Source organism: Capricornis sumatraensis, chromosome 6 (genome assembly GCF_032405125.1).
Source record: "Capricornis sumatraensis isolate serow.1 chromosome 6, serow.2, whole genome shotgun sequence".
Classification (NCBI taxonomy): domain Eukaryota; kingdom Metazoa; phylum Chordata; class Mammalia; order Artiodactyla; family Bovidae; genus Capricornis; species Capricornis sumatraensis.
The window spans coordinates 59191609-59210861 of record NC_091074.1 but is presented as its reverse complement, the minus strand read 5'-3'; the positions used below and the strand labels follow the sequence as shown (position 1 = coordinate 59210861).

At 41.2% G+C, this 19253-nt stretch overlaps 1 protein-coding gene across 1 annotated transcript in view; it reads right to left on the bottom strand.

The window, feature by feature from the left end:
* Nucleotides 1-19004, bottom strand: part of OSTF1 (osteoclast stimulating factor 1) — a 55330-nt gene extending 36326 nt beyond the window's left edge. The window contains exon 1 of the mRNA XM_068974065.1: nucleotides 18781-19004. Coding sequence (XP_068830166.1) covers nucleotides 18781-18814 — 34 coding nt within the window. The 5' untranslated portion in view covers nucleotides 18815-19004. The remainder of the gene's footprint in view (nucleotides 1-18780) is intronic.
* Between the last annotated feature and the right edge of the window lie 249 nt (nucleotides 19005-19253).

Genomic DNA, 19253 nt, shown 5'->3' with positions numbered 1-19253 from the left:
CTTTCTTACCCATTTTTTCCTTTGCCTATACTTTTCAGTGCCTTTCAGCAAATTTCGTTATTTTCACATCTGCTGGTTATTTTTATTTCTTCTCCTCAGTATAACATAAAAGGCCTTAAGAGCAGGACTTTTCAAATGACAAGTTCACTGCCAATATGTTTTGATGGGTTAAAAATTAGAGGAAAGAAAGCAATGGTCCGTAAAACTCTTCATCTCAAGACACCTTGCTTCCAAAGTCAGCTTGGGGAGATCTCGGAGAAGAATGGAGGAAAATTCTTGATTTCAGTTCTTGGAATTTAAAGTAAAAAGGCTCCACTGACCACAGCACCTTCTGCGAAGGGACAAGGTGAGTCTGGGGACCAACTCGTGATAGCAGTGCCTGTTTTTGTACAATCTGTGAGCTAAGAATTAAGAATGGCTTTACATTTTACAATTTGAGCCACCGGGGAAGTCCCAAGAATGGCTTTATAGTTTAAATTGGCTGGGAGGGAATGTCATTTCATGGCACATGAAAATTACCTGAAATTCAAACTATAGTGCTCATTAATGAAGTTCTTCTGGAACGGAGTCAGTATTTATATGTCATCCACAGCTGCTTTCCCACTACCATGGCAGGGTCAAGTGGTTATAACAGAGACCATCTGCGGCTCACAAAGCCTAAAATATTTACCATCTGTACCTTTACAGAAAAAGTCTGCTGCCCCCTTATCTGGTGAAGGACAAGTCAGACCAAAGGAGCACCTGTTACAGCCTGAGGAGGCAGCAGGTGTGCCTCTGACCGCCCTGAAAGCAGCCTGGGGCTCAGCCTTGTCCTGTGGGAAATGACTGGTTGGGCAAATGAATTCATACATCCAAGACTGACACAGCATTTCCTAACACTGATACCTCTAATCCAAAAGGGAATGACCCATCAAAGCTCACATTTATGGGACACTTTACACAGACCAGATACTATACAAAGGGCTGACTTGTAGCAACTTTTAATCATCAAAACAATCCTGAAACATAAATACCTTATTCACACTATTTTACAGCTGAGGAAACAGGTTAGGGTGGGCAAGGTGTCCAGGTCCACACAGCTAGGGCAGAAATGAGGTTTAAACCCAGGCTGTCTGGCTCAGGGTTCATGCTCTGAACACTATGGACATGGCTCAGAAAGCTCTGAGCTTTTGTTGCTGGGACACTGAGATTAAATGGATTTAAACAAATTTATATATGTAAAGTACTATGTGTAGTTTCTGAGATGTTGTATGTACCCATGTTAGCTTTTATTAATTACCATAAATTTTTATTTTATCCCTTGTGTTTTTATCTTCACTGGCAAGACAGCCTTATCAAAATCCTATATATTATATAGAATTATATACATCCTTTATATTATATATATACCCTGTATATCCTTTATATTGGGCTTCCCTGGTGGCTCAGACAGTAAAGCATCTGTCTACAATGCGAGAGACCCGGGTTCAATCCCTGGGTCAGGAAGATCCCCTGGAGAAGGAAATGGCAACCCACTTCAGTACTATTGCCTGGAAAATCCCATGGACAGAGAAGCTTGGTAGGCTACAGTCTATGGGGTCACAAAGAGTCGGACACGACTGAGCCACTTCACTTTATCCTTTATATTAGTTTATCATTTATAATACCCCCACAGAGAAGCTGAAATGCTTTTGTTAAGCAAACAAAGCATAACAGCTAATATTATATACCTTGTGCGTGCTATGTTTAGTTGCTCAGTCGTGTCCAACTCTTTGCAACCCCATGGACTCTAATAGCCCGGCTCTTTAGTCCATGGGATTCTCCAGGCAAGAATACTGGAGTGGGTTGCCATGCCCTCCTCCATCTTCCCAACCCAGGGATCGAATCCAGGTCTCCTGCATTGCAGGCACATTCTTTACCATCTGAGCCACCAGGGAAGAATATATTCTTTAGTGGCTATTAAAGAATTCAGTTAGAGTTTTAAACCTCACTGTCATTTTGAAACCTATAGCCAGTGTCCTCAGTCAGCTCAGGCTGCCTCAACGAAATACCATGAACTGGGCACCTGAACAACAGACATTTACTTCTCACAGTTCTAGACAGAGGCTGGGAAATCCAGGATCAAGGTGCTGGCAAATTTGGTTTCTAGTGAGAGGGTTCTTCCTGGCTTGCAGATAGCTACTTTCTCACCGCTTGCTCACATGGCCCTTCCTTGGTACGCACAGACATAGATCTCTCTCTCACTCCTTTTAAAAATCCCACCAGGTGGGTCCCAACCTCATGACCTAATCTAACCCTAATTACTTCCCCCAAGGTCCCATCCCTATCACATTAGGTTTAAGGCTTCAGTACATGAATTTTGGGGGAACATAAACAGTCTACAATGGCAATGAATACAGAATTATAGAAAAAAAACAGAAATGCATGAACATATAAATGTATGCATACATTGGAATACAGGTTATCACAGTAATTAATTTAAAAAGGATTTATTATGACCTTTATAAATAAGCTTTTGGAAGATATGCTTACATTTTACAGATACATAAACATAATGTCACAGGTGGTAATATTATATATACAATCAGCTATGTAAAATAAAGATATGCATAGAAGAAAAACTGGAAGGAAACAACACTACAATGTTAACACTCATCTCTGGGTGGTGGAACTATAAGTCATGTTTATTTTCTTCTCTATTTTCTTATCTAAAAGAATATAAATCCCATATATAACCAGGAAAAGGTGGTCTAGTTTAATATCCTATTGAGCCAAAAATTTATGTGCACTTTATTTATCAGCAGAGTATTTATTAATATGAGTTCTCTTCTGTCCTCTTGGACTCTCTGATCTCACTACCAAAAAAAAAAAAAAAATTATGGGTGGAAAGACAAGCAACTGTAACACCAAGTATGCTCACAAAAATGAGAATACAGGGATCATGTAAGTAACACAGACAGTGAGTAGATTTTTAGGTCAGTGCTGGTTGTATGGGAGGTGGCACCTACTTTGTTTTTGGAAAAATAATAGGAGTTGAAAAGAGGGGCTGGTGGCAGTCTAGGTCAGACTAGAATACAGAGCAGAACGTAGACAGAGGGGCTGGAGGCCAGAAAGGGTGAAAGGTGGCCTAGGAATGTCTTGAAGATCAACAGGCCTGAAGCCTGGGAGGAGAAATGGTGAGAGATTAGGCTGGGGACATGAGTGCAGACAGGCTAGCGAGTTCTCAAATTTTTCTGAGACCCATAACAAGAAACATTTTGCATCTCATGACCCAGGAAACACACACTCAAAAACAAAAAATTTTTCAGAAATACTTATCATTACATTTATATATGAATGTACATAACCAGTGTTTAGAGATCAAATGGGAATTTTTCAGATTAGATATCTGGTACTCCTTGCAAAAATAAAATACTCTCAGAATATATTAAAAATGGCCTTGGAAAGTATTCTATTTTTTCAAGAAATTTTTTAAAATTTTGAGCAAATAATATATGGGAAAGCTTAAAGACTTCATGAATGACTAATTCCTTAGGAAATTACAATTGTACATAGAAAATAAAACTCTGCAACAATAACAAAACAAACGGTCTTAGTCCTTTATAAAGACAAAAGCTAGCAAGATAACATGATGATAAAAATGTTTCCTTTATTTAAAGCAGAACCCCTTAAAATCTGATACAGGGACAAAGATATATACTATATTTAAGAAAATGATTAGAGAATCTCTAGAGACATAGAACAGAGTTAAAGGACTCACTTCCTACCTACCTAATAGACACACAGGGGTCAAATCTGTAGTGAGAGCATTTTACTACTTCTAGTTAATCCTAGAACTCTTGTATGATACACTCTGGATGAGTGAAAAATATTATCAAACACAACAGGAAAACGTAATAAGTGGAAGCAAAGAGTAAGCAAAAACTTTGAGTCTCTCTCAGCTCAGAAAAAAATAATTCAAATTTTCTTCTATAGCACATATGAGAGACTCTAAACAAGTTTCTATCCAAAATTATAACAGAACCAAAAACAGGAAAGTGAGTTCAGAAGGTCACCTATAGGAAACCAACAAGATGTCTAAGCTATTCCAAGATCATCGACTCACTAAGACAACAGCCTTTAAACTGGAAACTGTTTCCCTAACTGCATTCCTTCTCAAGTCATATACTAGTGCTCCTTCAAAAGGTTTGTGAAGTGCTCCCAAGGGTCATGTTCCAGGTGGCCCCAGAAAAGTTGGACGTACCACCTCTGTTGGAAGCTACATCCCAGGGCCAGACCTGGCATTGCTGAAGACAGCCCCAGAAAGGGGATGTGCTCAGTTGTGAGTTCCTCTACCCAAATCAACCTGGTTCTGAAAGTCAACACTGTTTATGGAAAGGAGGGGCTACAACTGGAAGGTCTGGAAAGACCCAAAAAGTCCAAATGACTCCTGGAAAAAGTCAGGGGAGAATCTTAACCCAAACAAATGTTCAGGTATTTTTCCAAACCAGATTAGCTGTTGGGAGGACGAGGGAGTGAGAATTAAGTCCTGAGGATTTCCCCAAAGGCTAGACAGAGACAAACACAAACAGCTGTAGTTTTCTGGAGTTATAATTAAAACAGGATAATTATAGGACCATTCGTAGGAAAATCTTCCTTCTACTCTAGGCCTCGGGTGGAGCTGTGATAAAATTCCTGAGGGTTACATGCTTACTTTCAGGGACTAACCTCAGCACTCTAAGACCCAAGGCAAATTGCTTATGGATTTTTTTTAAAACTCTTTTTCATTAATGGATGCCCAGAAGATCATTTCTCTTTTTCAGAAACATGGGGTCATAGGGAATTTGGAATTTGTTCTTAAACTTCTAGGAAAACCTCTGGTCCCCTCCCTTGAGCCTGCAGAACTATCTGCTGTTTATAATGTGGAAGGGTAGACAGTGAAAATAACTGCTCTGCCCACAGGGACGGAAGAGGGGACACTCTGCACTCTCTAGGGTTTGGCTTTCCACCAATATTCAGTGGTCACCCAAACTGCAGGCTTCCATAATAATTACTAGGAATGTGTCCCACCATCCAGATGCACAAGTGCCCTGCCTTCTTGTCATCTGTCCTAACAAACTGCAGTCCCTTATCTATAAAGACATTTAGGGAAAAATTAACACTCAAGATCACTATAATAATTTTCAACTGTGAACCAAATTTTTTGTATTTGAGTCTAAAGTTTACAGCAATAAAACTTATTCCCATCAGTACAAGTCTAACTAAAACTTATTCCCATTAGTACAAGTCTACGTTCTTAACATTGCCATTATATCGGAAGCCCTGTAAGTATGTAAATGTTATTTTCTTGAACAAATTGGTTTCTTGTGTCAGATCTACATAACTGACAGAGTAACGGGTGGGCTGAGAATCACTCTCTTACAGGAGGACTATCAATCAGCTTTTAGAGAAAAGCATTGAAAACCCTCCTTTCTGATAAAGAATCCGCCTGCCAATGCAGGAGACACAAGAGACAGGGTTTGACCCCTGGGGCAAGAAGATCCCCTAGAGTAGGAAATGGCAACCTACTCCAGTATTTGCTGCCTGAAAAATGCCATGGACAGAGGAGCCTGGTGGGCTACAGTCCACGGGGTCACAAGGAGTTGAACATGACTGAGCAGAGAACTTGATTTTCTCTCTGTGTGCTTGATTAGAGCTCTCAGGCTCACTTATCTAGACCATATCTAATTACTGAGACTGGGGTGGGGGAGGACGGGAATGGGTAAGAAGCCTTTTAAACTTTACCTATTACAACTGTTATTTATAAACTAATGAGTTTTATACTGTAATACCTGATTCATAGCTAAGTTTAGAAAATGAGGTGGTGAGATCTCTGGTTGTGCCTGTCTATATGTTTATGTGTGCATTAGTGAACAGTGAATAGTGAAGTCACTCAGTCGTGTCCAACTCTTTGCGACCCCATGGACTGTAGCCTACCAGGCTCCTCCCTCCATGGGATTCTCCAGGCAAGAGTACTGGAGTGGGTTGCCATTTCCTTGTTTTTACCTTTGGATGGTATTAGCAAAATTAATTTGTAAGTGAGCACTACTTAATTAGATTAAAGGAAATTAAGTGCTTATATAAATTCTCAAAAAAAAAAAAAAAAAAAACACAAGGTAACTGGCCAGAATTAATTTCAGTTCACGTGAACTGGGAAATATTCAATATTATATTAATATTTGGTATTAATGTTTAAGCTTGTTGATCTAATTAACACAGACTTGTCTTTAGAGTCACCAACGTTAAACATAATATCTTTATTGTGCCTCGGTTTAATAGAAGTCAAACAAGGCCTTATTATATCTGTTGCAAATCTGTCAGCAAGAAAAATAATTTGGTATGATGAAATTTTTATAAGTGTAATAAATGCTTTGGATGAACTTTTAAAGAATAATTATGTTTTAGGAATGTCTACTTGAGCATGATCTTTCAGATATTTGGTAATGTGAAATTTTACAGCTGTGTTAAATTAAGCTTTAAATAATGGAAATCTGTTGAATAGCTTGGTCATTCCCAAATAAAATAAGATACTGAGACATCAATTACTAAATAGAGAAACTAAAGATATTTAGGACTATTAATGAATATGCTTGGAGCTACCCTGAAATGTTCTCTATAAAAAAGCAAATGTTTTTAAAATTATCACAGGAATTTATGTTCACCAACCTACAGAATGCTAAAGTAAGACAGTTCATAATTGCTTCATTCTTAGTTTTCACTAGAAATTAAGGTTTTCAAGAGTTGAGGAGTCTAATTCAAACATGTAATTAGCGTTAATAGAAATAATAAAGGAAGCATTTCAGTATACATTAGGAAGCCAGATATATGTTTTCGGCTATATGAGGGTATATGAGGAATAAAGAGGGTATATGAGGAATAGAATTGCATTTTATTAGGATAAAGCAAAGAAGTCTGCCTGAGAGCTAATGATTTCTGGATGAAAAAGAAAAAGTAATGGATACAGAAAGTGAGGGGAGGATTGTGGGAAGTGGACCCTGAAAAAAGAGTTTTGTACATAGTCAGGACTGGCTAAGTTTCGAATAAATTAAATTGAATTGAGTAACTATATTTTAAAACTAAGCTGGTCTAAAACTTAAGCTTCTCTCTCTGATATGAGGACAACTTTTCTTAAAATACTGGATTGCCTTTGATAACAGATTTTAAGTTTCTTTACCTTTTAAGTGATCTGTTCTGTATTTGCCTTTGAAATATTTTATTGTTACTTTTTGGGGGGGGGTTTTTTGTAAAGTTGCTCAGTCTTGTCCGTCTCTTTGCAATCCCATGGACTATATTGTTACTTTGGCTAAGTGAATAACTACTATTTCACAGAGATCCATGATCCTATTTGACTGAGTAGATAGGATTTATATTTTTCAGACAAACTTCAAAATCTTTTGATATTTTTCTGACAAACTGCCAAAATATAAATTTTTAATTGTAGTTCTTTTGACCTCCAGCTAACTTTGAAATGTTTTAGAAGGCCATAATGCATCTCAGACAGAAATATTAACTAGTACATTAAATTATTTGGTGAGCATTATTATTACATGAGTGATAACCTTTTAAAATATATATATCCATAATGTATGGATATTATTAATACATTATGGATTTGTACATTATTATCATTAATAATGTACATTATTAGTATATTATTAATACAGTACAGTCTATTCTAGGCTTTCCTGGTGGTTCAGATGGTAAAGAATATGCCTGCAATCGAATCCAGGGTTCAACCTCTGGGTCAGGAAGATCCCCTGGAGAAGGAAATGGCAACCCATTCTGGTATTCTTGACTAGAAAATCTCATGGACAGAAGAGCCTGGCAGGCTACAGTCCAAGGGGTCACAAAGAGTTGGACATGACTGAGTGACTAAAACTGGGGTTATTCTAGAAATTACATGGAATTTCAAAAATTTAGTATGCTCTATTCTAGTTATTTCAAAATGTTGCATGTCACAGCAAATTTCTTATCAACTACATTATGATCAGATATTTAATCATAACTCTTTAAATCTTTCTGTCATTTATAGACAGTTGTACTCTGCTAAATCTCAAATTATACTGAAGAATGGGGTAAGAAAGAATCTTAAGGAAACTTGATGACTTCATCAAAAGTTTAACAAGAGGATTAGTTATGGAGTGAACTGGTGAATACAGTTATAATGCTTATTTTTCTATCCGAAACATTTAATCTGTGTTTTCCAGATATAAAGAAACCCTTCCCCTCAATCTAATTATGACTTACCAGCAGTTTAATAATTACACCTCTGTAAGCAGACTGAAATATTTTTCTTTCATCTCCACCTGACCCCTCCATGGACTGGAAACTCTTAGGCTGCCAGCAGCTTTATCAGATAAACTAGAAAAGCCACCTTCTCACAGGTGCACGAGTGTGAAGGTACTTTGCAGACCTCAAAAAGGAAGAATTTACCTAAGTAGAAATCTGTGACAAGTCATTGGCTTGGCTTTCCTGACTCAGAGACACCTTTTATCAATTGATCACACTTAATTTGTGAAAAAGTTAACCTTGGTTTGACTATACTGGAGAAGGAAATGGCAGCCCACTTCAGTATGCTTGCCTGAAAAATCCCATGGACAGAAGAGCCTGGGTGGGCTACAGTCTATGGGACTGCAGAGTCAGACATGACTGAGCGACCAAGCAGTAGACCACATTTGTAAAAATGAGGGTAATTTCAGAGAAAAAGAGACGTTTCAGTGGATATCAAAATCTAACTCTGTTTACTGAGGCCTGTATTCCCTGAGACTCACTTCCTAGTTCCTTGCTGTTATGTTATATTGTTGTGAGGTTTAACTGAATTATGAGAACGGCACTCTAAGTCTGTTTCTGAAGCATAACTAAGTAACCTATCTTTGGATGAAGATCAGGTGCTCCATGATCTGCAACCAAGAGGTTAACACCAGGGTATGGTCATTTAAACATAAAGGCTCCCCTCATGCTGGGGAAAATTAAACCATACTAGAGATAACCAGCATAGTAACAGTAAGAAACTGGGCTAGGTGCCTTATGGATATAACTTCCCTCAAAGATAAGGATTGGTACAGAACAGATTAAGACGATCCGGGATATAATGGGTCACATCTAATGAAAGTTCTTGACTTAAATTCTTACTTAGGACTTTACTAATACTGCTAGCTAAACTGTTCTCTGCATTTCCAAAAGTGTGACTCTAGCTCTGATAAAATGAAGTTCCATAACCATACCAAGATCAACAATGGTAATAGTGTAACTCCAGACATGGGAAGAAGCAACAACAGAGAATATTTTCCAGGACCATAAAAGACTATTAAGACAGGTAGTCCAGACACTTTTGGCTACTGTTGAGTAACAGTCTTTTATGGTCCCGGAAAATATTCTCTGTTGTTGCTTCTGTTTACCTCTGACAGGGTCCAACAGTTTCAGGCTAAACTCATGTTACTATGAGGCAGAATGCTGGTTTTGGGTGAAGACTACCTCGTAGTGAGAGACTTCTACTCTACTGGGTAGGACTATTCCCACTCTCAACAGGAAGTATTTGTAGAAGAGATCTCTACCTCAACTCCCAGGAAGTATATTGAGTATAAAGTCTCTCAGGGGGGAATTGCTAGGGGAACCACTAACTGAAACCACCCTCCAGCCAGGCACCTAGTAACCACTTGCATGAGTTATCTTACAACAGGAGGTCCTAGTTAAGCAACGCAGATGTAACAAGATATCACCAACTAGAATAATTTAGGAAAAGTTAAAAGGAGAGAGAAGACACCAGTCCATACATCCTACCAAACTCCTAGAATCCTTCTGGCTGGAAGCCATCTTGGCTGAGAGATGCACGTGCCATTAGGAAGGACCCTGAGTTAGAATGACTGGCCAGAGACAAACAGGAAACTAACCTCATTACCATAAAACCAGAGACTGCAAGCCACGTGGCAGAGTAGTTCTCCTGGATTCCCTTACCCTGCTCCTCTCTGCCCCGGCATCCCTTCCCCATAAAGTCTCTTGCTTTGTCAGCACATGCGTCTCCTTGTACAATTAATTTCTGAGTGTAGACAAAAGCCCACTCTTGAGCCCTGGAAGTGGTCTCCCTTCCTGCAACAATAATGGCCACATTTTGCGAGCATTTAATTGGCATCCATGCATGCATGCATACCCCAGACACATTTCTGCAGAGCCACTTCAATGTTGCCTTCTAGGCAGGTGTAAGAAAAAAAACCACTCCACCATCCTGTGTAGCCAGAGACCTAAGTGAAATCACCCCAGACCTAATTAAGAATATATTATGTCCCCATCCTAGCCCACCTGCCATCCTCTCTCTCTCACAGAAATGTGAACTTATGAACTGCCCTTAAAAAGTATTTAACTCCTCCATGTTTTCATTACCATGGTACTGATCACTGGGAGTAGCAGGGAGATGAGTAAGGGACTACCAAAAATGTCCCAGGGCTCTATAAAAAGCATAGGATGAAATTATGTAGAAATTTGAGGAATTATTTGAAAAGTCAGTCTAAGGCAATGGAGATTCAGAATCAGATTTAGAATCAAACGAAAAAACTGAGGTCCAGAATACTCTATGGACTGACTTATCAAAGTGACCTAATAAGTTAATTTAAAAAAAAAATTGAGATCAGAATTTCACTCCAAAGCTAACGTTCATTTCCCATTACTATATTCTGCCTCTCTCCCCTCCAAATCAGACTTTGGTCTTAGAATAGCCTAATTAACCCATCTTTATGCCTAAATTCCTATCAGTAACAACTAGTTCATCTGAAAAAGGAATTTCTCTCTCAGGAATCTCTTTTTAGCTTATTTTTTAATGTAAGCACATTGGGGAAGACGATTCTGATAAATCAATGATTTGTTTAACACTGCAGGTAAATCTGCTCATCATATGTGAAGCAGTGAGTTTATTCGCAGAGGCCCATGGAACTGAGAAAACAGGAAGCCAAGTGCCAGGTGATGTCAGTGACGAAAACCGGGATACTCCTGGGCAAGATATGGTTGTAAGGCTCTCTGGGCACGTGGCCTTGGTCCCCAAATCAGAGCTCCAACAACAACGGACTATGGCACTCAGGTCTACCAAAGGTTAGGTCTGAAGAAGGATGGACACCCAATGGGAAATCCGTCTAAGATCAGACATAGACCCATGCCAATCTTAAGGTCACAGCATGTTGGAAAGGCTCAGTGTGTTAGCCAAAGGCCATATAACAGGGAACATATGTCCAAGAAAACTAAAGACAAGGGTTCAGGGCAGACCAAGCAGCATACATCCCAATGCCAGTCAACAAGAGAGTGCCTGATTAGATGCCAAAACATCAGAGAGATCCAGTGCCAACCGAGAATCAGGAAATGAGCAGGAACCCACTGTGGAGAACAGAGCTCCTACTAAGTCAGTGTCAAGTCCTAGGGACCATTTAGAGACTCAGTATTTAGGTATAAACTTGGACTCTCCTGAGTAGGAAGACATTAGGCAAGAACTAGAAGCAGCTCTATTGAGGAGACAGGCTTCCTGAAAAAGGAAGCGGGCAGTCACCATAAGCACTGACTCCCACTCAACAGCTCTTCTCAATGTATACCCGGGTTGTGATTCGCAGCTCCTTGGGTGACTTCGATTTAAAACCTGAGTTCTGAGGAATAAAAGAGAATGGTTTATTCCTCAACAGAAAAACTAGGCTGAAAACAATCTTGGGTGTGATATACTATTCAGAAACTAACTTTGGAGGGACTGGTGTTTGTTGCTATATTTCTCAGACAGTTTTCTTGTCTGAAACACTAGTAAGAATACCTTCAGTTTAGGTCCTCCCAGGGATATCTGACCTGTATTCAGGTCAAGAAGCAACCATTAGAACTGGCTATGGAACAAAGGATTAATTAAAAATTCGGAAAGGAGGATGTCAAGGCTGTATATTGTTACCCTGCTTATTTAACTTATATGCAGAATACATCATGCAAAATGTTGGGCTGGATGAAGCACAAAGCTAGAGCTAGAATCAAGACTGCCAGAAGAAATATCAACAACCTCAGATACACAGATGATACCACTCTAATGGTAGAAAATGAAGAGAAACTAAACAGCCTCTTGATGAGGGTGAAAGGAGTGAAAAAGCTGACTTAAAACTCAACGTTCAAAAAACTAAGATCATGGCATCCGGTCCCAAAACTTCATGGCAAATAGATGGGGAAAAAGTGGAAACAGGGACAGATTTTATTTTCTTGGGCTCCAAAATCACTGCAGCCATGAAATTAAGACACTTACTCCTTGGAAGAAAAGCTATGATAAACCTAAACAGTGTATTAAAAAACAAAGACATCAGTTTGCTGACAAAGGCCCATATAGTCAAAGCTACGGTTTTTCCAATAGTCATGTATGGTTGTGAGAGCTGGACCATAAAGAAGACTGAAAGCTGAAGAGCTGATGCTTTTGAATTGCGGAGCTGGAGAACACTCTTGAGCATCCCTTGGACTGCAAGGAGATCCAACCAGTCAATCCTAAAGGAAATCAACCCTGAATGTTCACTGGGAGGACTGATGCTGAAGCTCCAATACTTTGGACACCTGATGTGAAGAACCGACTCTTTGGAAAAGACCCTGATGCTGGGAAAGATTGAGGGCAGCAGGAGAAGGGTGCCACTGAAGATGGGATGGTTGGATGGCATCACCGACTCAATGGACATGAATCTGAACAAACTCCAGGAAATAGCAGCAGACAGAAGAGCCTGGTGTGATGCAGTCCATGGAGTCACAAAGAGTCAGACACAACTGAACGAATGAACAACAACAGGGCTACTGTCAACAAACTTTCACAAACTCATCAAAACAACAGGCCCCCAAAGCAGCTCCCAAACCCTGTAAACCTGCATACACAACAATTCAGAGAGAGTCCTAAGAGTCTGATTTCCAAGAAAGGAAATATGAGACTCTGTGGAATCTTCCAAATCTGGAGTCTGGAGACACCTGCCAACTGTGCCAAAAAACCTGGAGGGTCTTCTCTCAGCCTAGCATTTCTCATCTGTGCTCAGAGAACTGGAATTTGGAGGGATCCTCTCCATAAGCATGGATTGGGTCAAGACATTTCTAGAAGATACAGCCACCCCAGAACACTCTCCAAGTGGAAGTCATACAAGTATCATACCAGTGGGTTGAATCAAGGCTGTCCTCATAGACAAGAGAATCCTGACACAGAAGCCCTGAAATCCCCAGAAGCCAGTAAAATCCCTGAGTCAGAGATGTCAGAAAGGCTCTCAGGGCGGTTTTCAGATCACTGTAAGAGGCTGACCCTCCAGCAAGAGAAAAAACCTGGTCTAGACACCCGAGAGTCAGTTTCTAGGGTCTCCTTTAATTTGAACTTAAACTGCTTTCAGGCTCCCTCAGAAACAGGAGCAATAGACTAGGAGAGAACCACCAGATACCTCCCTCCAGGGACCCCAAGCTCTCACCACTCCATGGTCCCCTCCGTGGCTTGCCGCTGCTGCCACCACCCCCACCCCTTGCTTGTCTTACACAAGTGCCTGAGTAGGGGCTTCCTCACTGTTCTGTCCACCCAGCAGCAACTAAAGCCAGGCACCTACCTCTTCCACTTCCTCTCAAAGCTACTCTCATGCCCTCGGCCCTGACAATTGCACGGTGAAGAACAGTCTGTCTGCTTGCCTGCTGATTCAGTGCGCTACTGGGTGTGGCCCCTCGGGCCTCCTGTCTTCTTGGCCTCTGGCTGACAGGCTGCCCAGGCCCACTACACCTTCCCCCCAATCTGCAACTTGTACCCACTCTGACCTGGCGCCTCTAATAAATTCAAGTTCACACGGGGGCGGCAGGAGGTGGAGACAGGGGTGAGAATTAGTACCTTCTTTGGTTCCAAGAATATAAAACCAAAGCAATTTATCAAATTACCCTAAGAGTAAGTTGAGGGATTTGCCTTGTAACTTTCTAAAAATTCTACAGATACTCAAACACTGAGTGGGAAACAACTGGAAAGAATCAATGAAAAGGAGGTGGCCTCAGCAGCCCCACCAGTGACTTGTGTGAATGAGCTGAAGCTGTGACCCTCTTTAACTCACATCTGCAAACTAACCACCCATAGCTCCTGTTAACCACTGACAAACTGATAAACACAGGAGTAGATGGTTCACATGTGGACATTCAAATGCTCACTTTCTGCGTGGAGCAATAATGTTTTTCACAAACTGCAACACTAGGCAAAAGGCTTTCTCTTTAATTTGGGACAGTTTCTCCAGTTCACAGTTCCACACCAAATATCCCTGGCTTCTGTGAGAGAAGCTCAGGCCCTGTGCAGTCAAGCAAACGTGGACAGGCCATCGTGTCAAGTTATTTCATTTCTTTACATGTCAAACAACTTCCCTCATGTCTGCCTACTAAATTCTTACTCAGCGTTGGAGACGCTACTTAATTTTTCCCTCTTTAGCAACACCATCTCAGCATCTTCAAGCTCCTTGCCTTGTACTTCTAGCCCTCTAACCACACTTTGATAATATCTCCTATCACATGTGTGGCAATTGTTCACATGTGTAAGGCATGCTCAAACATTTTGGGTAGGAAAGTAAATTAGAACTCCCTCTTTGGGAGAGTGTTTTGGAAATGTGTGTGAATATGGCAATGTATTAATACATGCCCTCTAGAACAACAATCCCACTGCCGGGACTCTGTCCTGTGTATATACTCACACATGTAAGCAACAACGCTGTTGTAACACTATTTGCTATAACAGAAGAAACGACTGAAGCATGGTTCATGGGTTTGGTTAAGTAAATACAATAGAGTACTAGAAAGCTGTTCAAAAGAGTCAAAAAATCTCTCTATATACTGATATCTGAAACTATTTTCCCAAGCCCATGTAATTTGTTTGATAATGTTTTTTCCCCAGCTTTATTGAAGTATGAATGAAATGACAAATGAATAGAGAATTTGACTTAATAGTTCAAATCAGCCCACTAAAAGGAAGTGTCTGTCCCCCGTCTCTCTCCCTCTTCCCAAGCCCATGTATTTTGTTTCCCATGGCCATTACTCAAGTGAAGACAAATTTGGCAATGGTTTTCACTGGACCTCAGGTATAAGATGAAGGGGATCAGAAAATGTCACTCCAAGATGTAAAGATGGGCCAAAGGATGTTGAATGAGATTTGGACTAGAATCCTCTCATTCTAAGCAGGTCTGATAACCTTCCCATATGGCTGGAAGCCTGATGCCTGTCTGACCTTGACCAATTCTTTTAAATGGCTTATTGATTTTCGTGATGGAAGTAAAGCAGCCTAAATATTTCACTGTCTTGGGAAAATAAATTCAAGGGGCTTTGAAGAAGCAAATGTCAATGTTTTGGGTTCCTTCATATTTACAGTAAAAACATTACAAAACTTCAAAGATGTCACACATAAGCTGCTTATATAACATCTTTGAGAGGGAAAAGGTTTTCATCTAAAATGATCTGAAGTTTTGTATAATTTTTTCCTCTCTGAATAAATGAATCAGTTCAAGCTATCACTAGATGACAGCTAGGGATGATTTTTATACTTTCATTTATTTATTCATTGTTCTCTGTACTACAGCTTCTAAATTTTCTATAACAAAAACATATTACTTCCTTTTTTAGCTATAAGTTTTTTTCAAGCAAAATGGATAAGTCAGCCATCCAATTGTAGATAGGCGACAATCTAAGATATTTTCTGGAGATACCTAAATCTCCCCTGTTAGTTTCAAAAGCTTCAGGGACAAGATCTTATTTTATTGTTCCTTGGAGCGCCAGGGTCTAGCACAGGGCCTGAAATATAAGCTGGATGTATTAAGAAGTGTTTAGCAAATGAATTTTGGATATGGCCACTAACCGAAACTCTGGTATAACCTCAGGAAGGTAAAAAAGGAAATGAAGTGGCAGGGGTCTCCTGCCAGCAGCTGACTAGGACTCTGAAAGAACATTCCTTTGGAAAATGGTACCCCTACTGAGTATACACCAATCACCCCGACAGATACATCAGCCCACATTATAGCTACATGTCCACTGCTACCAAAACCTTCCCGTAAGTCCTCTGTCCTCCTTCACCTAGCTCCCCTCATTTCCACACTGCCTCTGAAATTGAACCATGCTGCTTCACCTGGATCTTGCACTGCAGGAAGCTCTAAAGACTAGCATTATGATGTCGCACTTGTGTTTCTTGTAGAGATGTCCAGGTCACTGCAATACTTAAAGAGAACCCACCCATGAGAAGTTCATTTCAGATCTCACTACCACTGTAATAACTCTTCTCAGAGCAAGTAATACATTTTAATTTTATGAACACTGAGAATCTTAGTAATTGATCTGTTCTCTCTCTCTGCTTGAAGCAAAGAGCCAAGTCTACAGGCCTTCTTTAGAAACTTTGCAAGTTCTTACAACATGCATGTCTGCAAGATAACTTTCTCTCCAGTTTCCTCTTGTTATTCTTCCCTCCCTCTATAGGACCCCACTTCCTGCATCTTTTTTTTTTTTACCAAGTCTCATTCAGGATGAGGCAGGGGTGTAAACAAACCAAGAAGCTAAGAATTAAATACACCCTGCCTTCCAATTCCAAGTCTGCTTCTGACATTTTCACCCATCTATCTTGCCTACAGGACAAGAAAGTAAATGTCAGCACCACCCTTCTTGTTGCTACAGCCAAAGGGTGCGTTTGTGACAAGAAAGTCTGACTGAGGACCAGAGACACTCTCCTTCCCACTTCCTGCCTACCAGGAAGTACACACGATGACAGGAGTTAATGGTAGGCTTTGATGTAAAGCACAGTAACATCACGGTTAAGAGCTCAGACTCTGGGGCCAAACTGCCTGGGTTCTAATTCTGCCCACTCTTCTCCACTCAGTGGCTAATCTTGGGCATGTTAACTTGACCTTTCTTGACTTAGCTTCATTTCCACATCTGTGAAATGGGAATAATACAGGTACTGACCTCATAGGGTTATTGTGAGAGGTAAATGAGATAATACACGGAATGTGCTTAGATCAGTGCCTGGCACACTGTAAACGAGAGCCAGGACTATAATAGGCTCCTTCTGTTTTCAACTAAGCCAGGCCACACAAAGTTTCAAGTTGGATTAAAAGTAATATTTCTCACTGTAAATTAGGTCACTGACAGATTATTTCTAGGGTGATCTTATTTTAGTTTGGATCTCATTTACAAATCAATGTGGAGTCTGAATAGTAGTCATTTTTTAACCATTTGCTTTCTGATTTACTGAATACAAGGAGAAAGCAGCAAGGTCAGACAACAAAAATGGTTCCTGAGAGTGTATTTCCAACTGGTCACAGTGTGATCCCTACACCCAGGCAAATACACAAAAACATATCACATCCGTGCCCCTCCAGCTGTACCACAGACATCACCGAATGTCTAGAGATGAAAAACCTCATGAATGGCTTCTCAGGACCTTCTTTGAAATAAAGTACTCTGTTCAGTTATCAAAGAAAAACTCTGCTGTGTTGATTACTTGAGGTCCTGATTTATACTTAAGTTTAAAAAGCTGCCATTTTCCACAAACGCACTTAGAAGGCAAATTCCTCATCAGACTCCATTTCTAAAGAAACACAGAGCCCAATCCTAGCCATGTCCCACCTTTGCTCACACCAGAGCCAAAGTCCCAGCAAAGTCACACCCCAGTCCACCAAAATTCAGGTTCTGGGTGACTGACTATGTCATATATGCGAGTGTGTACAGAATTTTCAAATAAAATGACTTGAAACTACCACTGCATGATGGTGAAGAAAGAAAACTGGATGAGATGAAAGTTGAACAGCTTGACTAAAGTTTAGAAAAATCAAGAAAAAAATCAATCACTGAAAAGACTCTCTCTTAATCAAGGTTACTTTGAAACTGGATGTAAATACATACATTTCAGCCGGTAACATACTGAAGTTACCTAAGACCAGGAAGAAAAACGCTGAGAGTATGTCAGAGCCATTTCTCGTCCATTTTCTACGTTTTCTGTAATCACCTACCCAATGAAGGTATGAGTTTGTTACAGTATCGAACTGAAATGCCTCAGTCCCTTTTAAATTCTTTCTCCCTGTCCCAGAAAATATTCTAGGGATCGAAGAAGAAATGAACAAGGAACATTCGCCAAAAGACCTGCTTTGAGGAAATCTCACCCTTTCCAGTTTAACTCGACAAACTCACAGAGGGAGTAAAGCAAAAGACTTGTTCAGCACTATAAAGTGATATTTCCGAATAGTAATAACTGAGATTACGCTGCCGCAGCCTAGATTTTTCTAGTCAGGAGCTCAACTACAGTTTCCTAAACGCTTTTCCCAAGATCTTAAGGTCAATTTGCTGCTCCTCTCTAAAGTCCCGAAGGAGACTCGCTTACCCACCCCACCCTATAACCAGCGCACTTCCCGTTCGCTTTGGCCGGTCAAGAACTCAAACTTGACAGTGACACACAGTGAAGGAAAAAAAAAAAAAAAGAGGAAGTGGATGAAGAAAAAACCATTTCAAGACTTTTTCTCCCCCCTAAGAGATCAATGGCCCTGTCTTCCAGGAAAGCGTCAATGGGACGTAGCCATCACATCGATGGGAAAGTTGCAGCGAATGACAACGCTGAAAAACCGAGGGTGACTCCTCTAAAAATGAACATTTTTAAATTCCTCGAAAATCTTGCGATCTGTCTCCTGGAACGAACGCAACAAATCCCACCCTGGTGCGTGGATCGCGAAAGCGAGGCTCGGGCCGGGTACGTGCCTGACCTGCCCTGCCAAGGGGGCAGAGGGAGCGCGGGGCACCGCTGCCGGCCCGGGATCCCCCGAGCACCTCCCTTACCTGGTTTGACTGGTTTGGGTGGCGGCTTCGACATCTCTCTTCCTGGAGCGGCTGATTCTGAAGACCACGCACGGAAAGTCAACCAAACGTGCCTCCAGCCGACACTCTGAGCGCCTCAGTTTCTTTTTGTCTGCTTTGCAGCGGTGCGCCTTCAGGGACCTGTGTCTACTCTCGGCAGCCGGACAAACCGAGGCAGGCAAGGCGGCTCAGCGAAATGCCCCGCCCCGCCCCGCCCCGTGGCCGACCGAGCTGTCCGGAGCGCGCGGCCCCGCAGACGAGGAAGTGGCCGCCGCCTAGCCGCGTGCTAATTGGCTCCCCGGCTGCCCGCTCCGCCGCGGCAGGAGCGCGGGCGGCGCGCACGGCGGCGCGCCCGGAGGCAGAACCAGGCGGAGCCGGACCGGGAAGCCGCAGGCTCGCGCCGGGGCCGGCCTGGCCGCGCGCACCCTGGTCGGGAAAGGGCCGGACAGGGCAGG